Genomic DNA, 9,992 nt, shown 5'->3' with positions numbered 1-9,992 from the left:
TAGATGAGGGGTAGACTAGCCTAAGATCGGCTATGATAATTGTTTCGAGGGTAGATTCGGGTTTACGATTGATTTGTGAGTAGGATAGGAATATACCTATTCACCATAGATAGCCGAAGGGTTGGTATTTAATGAGCTTGCATTAATTCAGTAACCATAGGAATATAGAGGATCGGTTAATGTAAGTCATTTCTTGAGTGATTCGGAAAAACCTTAAGAATAGTTAAGAACCTAGATTAGTAGATTGGATTTTAAATGAATAAGGGATAGAGGGAGTAGCTCGAGTTAGCTATGTATCGGGGAAAATTGTAATTCTAGGCCGTTTTCACCAATTGATCATTGATTGTTCTTAATTTGTGTTTGTTTTATTTTATTTTAATAAATCGATCTTTGATTTGTTTGACTTCGATTAAGTTGTGAATTTTGATCTTTTAATAGAGCTTTAGGTCAAGTTCTCATGGGAATAATACTATATTCGTCATCGTATTATTTGTTACAGCCCGTGCACTTGCAGGGTTATAAAACCGTTAAACAATTGTAGTATGAAGGGATGCATGTTATTTTATAAGGAATATGCTCATTTTATGGAGTGCAAATTTTGTGGTGAGACTATATATAACATGAACAAGTTAGGTGCTAACGACCAAGGCGATTCCAAATATGAAACAATTAAAAGAATACACTTTGCCTTTCATTCCAAGATTGAAAATGTTTTATGCATTGGTGACTTTAGTAGCTCATATAAGATAGCACTACGAGAATCGACAAGCGAAATATGTCATGTCATCCATCTAATGGAAAAGCTTGGAAGCACTCCTATCATGTGCACCTAGAATTTGCTCGTTACCCTTATAATGTTCGTCTCGAATTCTGTGCATATGGCTTTAGTCCTTTCAATTAAGCAAAGTACTCAGTTGGCCTATTATTATTGCTCCATACAATCTATCTCCAAAATTGCGTTTCGACTTCTTCATTGCGATTTATGAAAATGTAGGCCTAATGAGCTTCTCAAGGGGCTTTAATATGGTTTCTTTATTGTAAAGAAAATTCATCGACCTAATATAAAGAAAATAAGAAAAAATTAATAGAAAGACATTAATAGTGCTATCACGATAATCGAATCTAAAATCACTAATTTACAAGACAAAAGTGTCTACACCTGCTTTAATTTTCTTAGCCATCATGTATTTATGCAAACTCAAGATTACTTGAGTTTCAAATCATCCTTAAGATTTCCTAATTTTTTCAAAATGGATAATGGATGAGATAAAATTGATTATTGATGTCATAAAGCAATGTTTTTTTTTAATTTTTAATATTAGATATTTTTTCCGAAAATAGAAGAAATTTTAGTAGTTTGTTTATGATAAAGTCTAAATTTTTTTAAGAAATTGTTGCAGTTATGATTTGTCACTATTTATGGATGGGAGAAAGATTTTTAAAAATTTTCCGATTACAAAGAAGACTCATGTGTCTAGTAACGAAACACGAAAATGTAAGCCCGCACTCGACCAATCGGATATAATACTGAATAGGATTTTTCAAATCCTTATTTGGTTTTTGGTGGCATCTGGGACAGGAAATCAAGGAGGATAGGACCGGATTACTGTATAAGGCCAATATCCTGCTCGGGGGTGGATTAGGCCCGAATTGGGATTTTATTTAGACTAAAAGGACGAAAATACCCCCAGACTTGCATTTAATTTTCCAAAACTGCCATTCACTATTGACACCTGCGGAGGGAGGGCCAGAGGCTAGAGCTGGACGATGCCAGCGGCTACGGCGCGGTCATCGTCATGCCGGAAACGGGAAGACGGGTCATGGATCTAGGCTTAGTCGCCGCCGGTTGGGGGACGGCGAGTCATCACCAGAGCTTCGAGGCGGCGGCTGAGGAGCGGACCTTCACCAAACACCATCAAAGAAGACGAAGGTAGAGAATCAAGGGTCTCGTCTCAAACACCATCTTTAGCTCTTCTCTCTCTCTCTCTCTCTCTGTGCTTGAACGAGGAAAGAGAGGAAACCCTAGCTCCCTCCCTTCGATTTTTTTTTCTCTTTCTTTTCTCTTTTTCTTTTTTTAGTTTTTGAAAAAAAATACATTAAGAAATTATGAAAGTAAAAGAAAAGGAAAAATAGGGATATATTGGTCATTCTAAAACTACATCCAACTAACATATCCTAATTTGCATTGAATACAATATTAGGACTAAAATTATTCTTAGATTAAAATCTCATCATTTCCGCCCCTTATTTTCCTATCCTATCCAAACGCGGCCTAAGTAATATGGGAAATTGCAGCTATGTGGAAGGTTCAATTCTACAAAGAAAAATAAAATTTAAATTACTACAAAAATAAAAATAGGGAGAAGAGTGAAACTAGATGGCGGGAAATTGCAGGGAAAAAAGGAAAAAAAAAAAAAGAAAAAGAGAAAACGAAAATAAAATGGAAATGTTTCCACTGCGCTCGCCGTCGGGCTTGATAACGTTGGGGAAGGGGATAGGGATTTTGTTCCATTGAAGAGATTCAGAGTGAGGACTGGACGATGATGTATGGAAGCCAATTCGATGGCGCTGCGGCCTTCTCCGGCGGCGGTTTCATGCCCTCGCAGACCACTCAGGCCACCGATCCCTCCGCCTTCTCCCCCGCCAAGGTAATGTAATCCACGCTCTTCTCCTTCTCCCTCCCTCTCCCGATTTTTCAGTTAATATGCCTCAGCAATAATAGTCTCTCTGCAACTGCGCGCTCTCAGCAGGAAGTTCGAGGTTTGACATTCGGGATGGAGCTGATCTCTGTTGAATTTGTTCCTCTGTTACTGGCTCATATGTTTGGATTGAAATTCATTTGCATAGGATAAGGTCAACCTTTCGAACTGCTGCTGGATAATTAAACTGATAAAATTCGAAGTCCCCATCCCTATCATTTTCCACTGTTTTTCCTAGTATTACCTTAGATGTCCAGAATCTTCTGTGTTGGTCTGCGCCAGAATAGATTTCTTGATCTAAATGCGTCGACAGAGAGATTTAAATGTGTTTTCTCGAAATTGTATACGACAGCGAGTCCCTTTATGGGGCGTAATTTAATAAGCTATAAGCGCACCCTTGCTAGATCGTAACCCTTTGTATATGCCATTTAGTTGATGCCTTTTGAAGCTTGGTTCCCAGCAGTACCTTGAAGCAAGCCTGAAATTAGAAATCAACTGCTATTGGCTGAACATGAATTGAAAAGACAGGATTATGTAGTGGCTGTCTGTTGATCTTGTCATGGAAGACAACTTGAAATCAATGCAGATAATTACATAATTCTTTAGTGCTACAGCTTGGATCAAATGTTTGATAGAGTTGAATGAAGATTGGGCTTAACTTATTACTGAAGGTTTCTATTTGATGAGAGCCGGTATGATGTAAAATGAGTTTGGTAGGACCTTTGCCGTTTTGTATTTTGAACTCATAAGATTAAGGTCATTATATAATGATTCTTTTATATTTGTATATATACATATATGTGCATATCTATGCATACATATTTACGGTTAGTTGGATTTATCATCTGGATCAGAATAATTGTCTATGACCATGGGCTATGCATCTGCCAGAAGACCATTTTAGTGGATAAATGGATATGGGTTGAATCAGTTTTCTGGGGCATCTTGCATATATGTGGTTTTATTCTCTAAAATCTTTCTCGGCTAAAAGTGGCCCTTCTACTTTAATCCCTGATATCTATGTGAGTTAGTTTGAGTATCATAGACTAGAGCTGGATATCATTCTAAGTATTGGGTCTGTCTCTTTTCTTCTGCAGAATCGGGATTCTCAGTCTCTGCTTCCAGTGACCGTGAAGCAGATAAGTGCTGCTGTGTTGTCAAGCGATGACAGAGTTAATCTCCTCATTGATGGCATTGATGTCAACAATGTACTTCTATGACTTTATGTGGCTTCACGTTTTGCTTTTGGTATTTTCTAGAAGAGCAACTCCTTAAATTTTGAATTTTTTTTTCAGGTTACTCTGATGGGTAAAATATTGAACAAAGCCGAAAGAGTAACTGATGTCACTTTCTCACTAGATGATGGCACAGGGCGGATTGAATGTAACAAATGGTGAGTTTTCTCCGCGACTCTTATCATAGATTCTATTAGGAATCAACTTTGATTTTAGTGCTTCATCTTTATCCTCAATTCTCAGGTTCAATGAATCATTGGACACCAATGAAGCGGAAGGCATCTGGTATGTTTCTATATCCTTTCTTATTCTATTTTCATCAAGAAAATTTATTTTTCATGTGAATAATCTCTCAATCACTCACTAACATTGTATAATTGTTAATTTTTCTTGACCTTCATCTCACAATACTGATGCCGTTAATGTGTACTGACTTTAAAAGATTTTCCTCAGAGGACATCGTTACAATGTACCAGCTTCCATTGACAAAGTTTATGCTAAGTAACTGCAATATGAACCAAGAATTAGTTTAGAACTATTGATCATTTTGTTCAAGATATTGGTTTGTTAGTATTGTAAAGATTGAAATTTTCATTACAGATGTCTAGTTTAAATAATTCCTTGTATGTGTTAATGTTAGACTTTAGTATCTTAAATGGATTTTGTTTGAAGTTCTGTGGGTATATCTTATAATTACATATCTCCATTTATTTGTGCTTTTCAGTAAAGATTTCTGAGAATGGGTTTAGATATGGCATGAAGGATTTAATAGTTCTCTTGCTCAAAGCTGCTTAGTCCAGTTCTTGTACCTAATTTCATGTTTTGCTAATCCTAGCCTGCCTAATTGTATATATACATGCCATTTTTGGCTGCTCTATTTGAGATAGGGATGGAATGTATGTCCGGGTTCATGGACATTTGAAGAGCTTTCAAGGCAAAAGGCAGCTCAATGTCTTCTCTATCAGGTAAAGAAATTCTTTCTGACGTTCCTTCAGCTTTCTGGTGAATTTGACCCTGCTAATCTTTTTAATGCACTATTTGTTATGTTATCTTAGTACGGCTAAAAGAGTTGATGCTTCTGAATTGTTATATCACTTAATGGCCTTTTTCATACGATAACCTGTCCTTTTAACTGGCACTAGTTTATCATGAACGTTTCCAATGAATTCCTTGAACGAAATCTTTTCAAGCAGACATCTAACAACCTTGAGTATATATATTTCTTCCAGGCCTGTCACTGACTTCAATGAGATTACAACTCACTTCATTGAGTGTATCTATGTCCATGTGTACAACACCAAGCTACAGGTAGTTTGACCAATGAATATGTCTAACAAAACCTCTGTCGATTCATACTTGTTTTAGTCATCCCTGTAGCTCGGGTATAGAGAGTTATTGGAAACCTACGTATGCTTGCAGAAATCTCAGGGTGGCCTTAATATGCAACCCCAGATGACAAATCCATTGACAAGTACCCCCTTCAAAGTGCAACCTGTTGCCCCTTCGAATCAAGTATGAGCCTACATAGGAATTTTAATAATAATTTTCTGAATTGTCTATCTAATGATTCCTAATGCAATCATTTCAGTTTTCTGCCCAACCTGTGATCGATGGACTCAGTCACAACATCAAAATGGTCCTGGACTGTCTGCAGCGCCCTCAATACCTGTAGGATCTCCCCATTGAACTATATGCCTTCTTTTCATTTACTTCTTGCAGATGAATCTTGTATAACGTTCATTCCTCCATTAGTATCTGTGATAATGAAGAAAAATTCTGCCTAATGTTTCAGGAAGGTGATAAGGGGTGCACACATCGATGACGTCGCTCAGCAACTGAATCTTCCACTCGAAAAAGTCAAGTATGTACCGCTGTCTCCTGCTTTGTCAGTCTCTCTTACATATGTGGACATCTCTCTCTCTCTCGCTCTCAATAGAATACATTGTTCCTGCTAACGAAGATTGGAATTATCAGGGAAGCAATTCATTACCTTGAAGAGGAGGGACTGGTTTATTCAACGACAGATGAGTATCACTTCAAGTCTACTGGCAATGCCTGATCCGAACTGTCACTCCCAGGAAGTACTCTCCAGGAGAGTCTGCAGTTCCCCCGGCTGCCGGATCCTTAGTACATGAGCGTATTATCCTTCTCATTCGGGTTAATCTTTCCTGCTTGAGCTTCTTGTACAGCTTCTAGGATTCAAACTAGAGTTTTGAGGATCAAGATATTACTTCTCTCTAGCTTTTAGAAAACTAAAATGGATATGAGTAGGTCTGGAAGGTGATCAGCTGCTTATAGGGATGGCGCATTTCTTAACTACATCTGCAATAGTATCGAATAGTTGACAGAATCAAATATTTCACACCCTCGGTGGGGTTGTTAATGTCGTGGAAACAAGTTAACGGTGAGTTCCATTATGTCGAATTTGCACATGTGATGCGTTCGATTCTCATCAGTATTAATTATCTCTTATATCCGAATCCTTTGTTACTTTAAGAAATTCATGGGTTTCGTTGAAGTTGAAATCGGGAAAGAGGAGATATCTTTTACTTTCCCGATCATGTCGAAGAAAAGTAAAATTCTAACAGGCCCATCTATCTGGTGGGCCCAAAGGAAAACCAAGATAAGATATCAAAGTGAAGCCCATTTTTCGGTCCACTGTGCGAGGGAAGTGTGTCTCCTGACTCCTGTGACGCGATATTCCTTTTGTGGCCTGGATAACCTGCTAATTTTTTTTTCCGCTAATTATACTTTGTCATGTAACGTGATAAAGTACAAATAAAATTATAGGGAATAGATGAAAGTGACTTTTTAGTAATGGGCAATATGCATTGTAAGTATGTTTCGGCAAAAGCCTCAATTAGCAAGCCGATCCAGAAATATATACATACATACATATACATACATATATATATATATATATATGTATGTATGTATATTTTCAGTGGCACCTTGGTATTGGGCAATGGACTCCGACTAATTCAGCTTGAGTCAGATCAGTTCACTAAGAGATAAAACTATTGTTATTAAAATCGGACCGAACAAGCCGGTTCGACTGGTCAGCTAGAAACCGGGCACCATGCCTGGCCGCTTCTATCTTTGGATCGAAAGTGCACCTTTAAGCCAGTGAACCCGTAGAACCAATCGGTTTGTTAGCTAAATTCATTGAACCGGCCGGTTTATGAGTTCAATGGTTCATTAAATATCTCCTTTAACTCCAAATTAACATGTAGACCCTTTAACCAATTAGACTACAACCATTTTTTATCATTATTATTCATCATTATTCCCTTATTTTTCTAATATTAAACATGAAATATTATTCATCTTATTTTTCATAATAATATAAGTATTTATTATATAATTAATTGAACATGTGGTCCAATCCATCGACTCCCGGTCGAACCCATAAACCCACGAACCCACACCCTCACCTGCATGTCATCTGGTTCGGTTTTAATAACATTGGGTAAAACTCTCTAAATATGAATTTTTTGTAAGTAAAAAATTGTGAAAGACATTGCTCTCGCAGTTCCGAGAGATCAAGTATTAAGCTTTATTTTTTCGCCATAAAAGTGTATTTCCCATGACTCGAACTTGTGTTCTCCTTCTTATAGAGGTTATAACTGTTTACCATTTAACCAACACTTTGTTGGTAATATGGAAACAAGATTCGATCGAAAACCTTATTTAAGAGAAACAAGTATAAAATCACTTGAACTAATCCACGTTGATAGAAATTTATCTATTCAAAATCATAGCATCAACATATTGTAGGCAGAGGCGGAGAAACATTCAAGTCAAGAGGATGCCCCTTCAATTTTAAGCTTCTTTGACATTTTGCCCCCAAATTTATAAATTCTAAAGATTTTGCCCTATAATAAGACGCTAAATTATTATTTTACCCCGCTAAAATAAATATTTATGAATTGTATATATCAAGTCATTAGCTTCACCCCTAAAGAAAAATCTTGGCCCCGTCCCTGATTGTTGGTAAATTAATTGTGTATTAAGATATATATATATATATATGTGTGTGTGTGTGTGTACCATTAACAATGTATAGCAATATTCTAATGATTTCATACGTTAATAATCATGGTCAAAGAAGTGGGCAAAAGTACTAATGACCGCACGTGTGGGAGTTGAACAGTTCATTGCTTCCACCGCCCCTCTCTGCCAACTCTTCGGTCAGTTTATTCGGAGGAGAGCTAGTTGTCCCATGCAACTAGAGGGTTAGCACGTGCGAATGCCCCTCTGAATTTTTGACCCCTCTCCAACTGTAAATTAATGTCATCCACAGTGTGTTTCTATTTAATTAATTAATTCGATTTATTCATTTAACTTTTTTTACTGTAAAAATTATGGAAGGCATCACTCTCGTGATTCTTGGAGATAGAGTATATTAAAAGTTATTTGCCTTTTCAATAAGTACGATTCTTGAGACTTAAACTTGTGTTTTTGAACTGTTTACCACTCAATCAATATTTTGTTGATAATTTATTTATTTAATTATAAATTAATTAAAATTTAGCAGTACATGCCAAAATAAAAGGTCGGGGGAGGTGAATAGTGATTACCAGCTTAGTTACAGCAGGCGCACTTTACTTTATTCCAAAGCCAAAGAAGATTAAAATTAATTAATAGAGGGCTAATATATGTACATTTACTAATCTTGATTGAGGTCTCCGATGCCAAAAGTGACAGCAAATTGCCCATGTTGTAAGGTTCAAGTAATTGATTCAAATCACCTATAGCTACTAGCATAAATAGCGCGTGCCACAATTTACCCCCTCTTTTTCTACTGTACAAATTAGTTATATTCGAGATCACACAATCTATTGAAACCAATGTAAGTGCCAAAGCTTCAAGGTTCGAGAAGTTCTCGTCTCTCCGGTTTCATGCACGTGCATGCTGGTTAAATAGTATATAGAGACGTAAGAGTAGCTGGTGACATATAGCCATAATCACTCCATTTGGTTTGCTTGAGCTCTTGGCAATATATAACAAGGCAAATATAAGATGCTTTTTCCAAAATCTTGGGAATGATCGTTATGTTACAATTATGATAATGACATATACAAAAAAGAATATTGAGTAGCCTGAAAAATGCATTTTTCGGTTGGCTTTTCCTGCGTTTTTAAAATCAGTTCTTTCAATATACAATATGAATGATCACGACTTTTATGCGTGGAATTTTAAATGAAAAATCATTAGTCTTATTGAGACGCATTTCGTGTGTGCTATAGAAAGTAATGGACTTGTGGCAAAAAAAAAAAAAAACTGTTTGAAAAGGCCAAATCTCGAAGGGCAGGTAATGTAGACGACTGCCGCAGACCTGCACTAGCGGTTTGAATTTCGTCAAATAGTCAAGTGATCATAGTCCTTCGAACATGGACTTATGTAAAATAATTAGAGTTAATTAATTAATACCTTAATATTATTGTAATCAGGAGAATGTAAAAACCAATGTGGCACTGAAAGAGGGACCAAAATCGCATATTTGGGAACTCAGAATTCGGCAGAAAAAAAATTCATAATTAGGGCTTATGGAGAAACGGATTCAGGATTCAAACTAACTAGGTAGGGCAAGATACTTGAAAGGGACAAATAGGAAGATATTCTTCCCGAGATAAAACACGAATTATAATTTGTAGGTGAGGGCAAGAACTCCATCAGCCCCTTCGGTCAATTCCTGATTGCATATGGTCAATGTAATGTAAGAGTAAGGCTAAGAATGATAATTTTCCATATCTGATTTAGATATTTTAATTTCTTTAAATTTTGCTCTTGAAGCAACTACAGTATATATAATCTTCTTCTCTTGTCCTAATTAATGATCAATTGCTTTTTCATTTTATAATGAATAATTTTGTTCCATTAGAGGGGAAAAAGCTCATAAGGCTGGTACAATGGAATAGAATTAATCCCAATAGTTAATAAATTAAATGGTGAATATATATTTTGTCTTCTAGATCAACGAAATGCCTCATTAGTTAGGACAAAGAGATACTATTACTCAAGAAGATAACGAAGAGGGTAGACCATGTCTCCTAAT

General features: G+C 36.4%; 1 protein-coding gene across 1 annotated transcript; it reads left to right on the top strand.

Annotated features, from left to right (window-relative positions):
• Window positions 1-2,224: 2,224 nt before the first annotated feature.
• Window positions 2,225-6,410, top strand: LOC116189547 (replication protein A 32 kDa subunit B-like). Its single transcript, XM_031519260.1, has 10 exons — window positions 2,225-2,648; window positions 3,797-3,907; window positions 3,995-4,092; window positions 4,178-4,219; window positions 4,822-4,899; window positions 5,164-5,242; window positions 5,354-5,446; window positions 5,523-5,602; window positions 5,727-5,795; window positions 5,909-6,410. Exons 1-10 carry the CDS (start codon window positions 2,541-2,543, stop codon window positions 5,991-5,993), a joined length of 843 nt encoding a protein of 280 aa, XP_031375120.1. The 5' UTR covers window positions 2,225-2,540; the 3' UTR covers window positions 5,994-6,410.
• Window positions 6,411-9,992: the final 3,582 nt, after the last annotated feature.

Source organism: Punica granatum, chromosome 8 (assembly GCF_007655135.1).
Source record: "Punica granatum isolate Tunisia-2019 chromosome 8, ASM765513v2, whole genome shotgun sequence".
Classification (NCBI taxonomy): domain Eukaryota; kingdom Viridiplantae; phylum Streptophyta; class Magnoliopsida; order Myrtales; family Lythraceae; genus Punica; species Punica granatum.
Note: the sequence above shows the minus strand (reverse complement) of the source record. Positions and strands in the feature narration are given on the sequence as shown.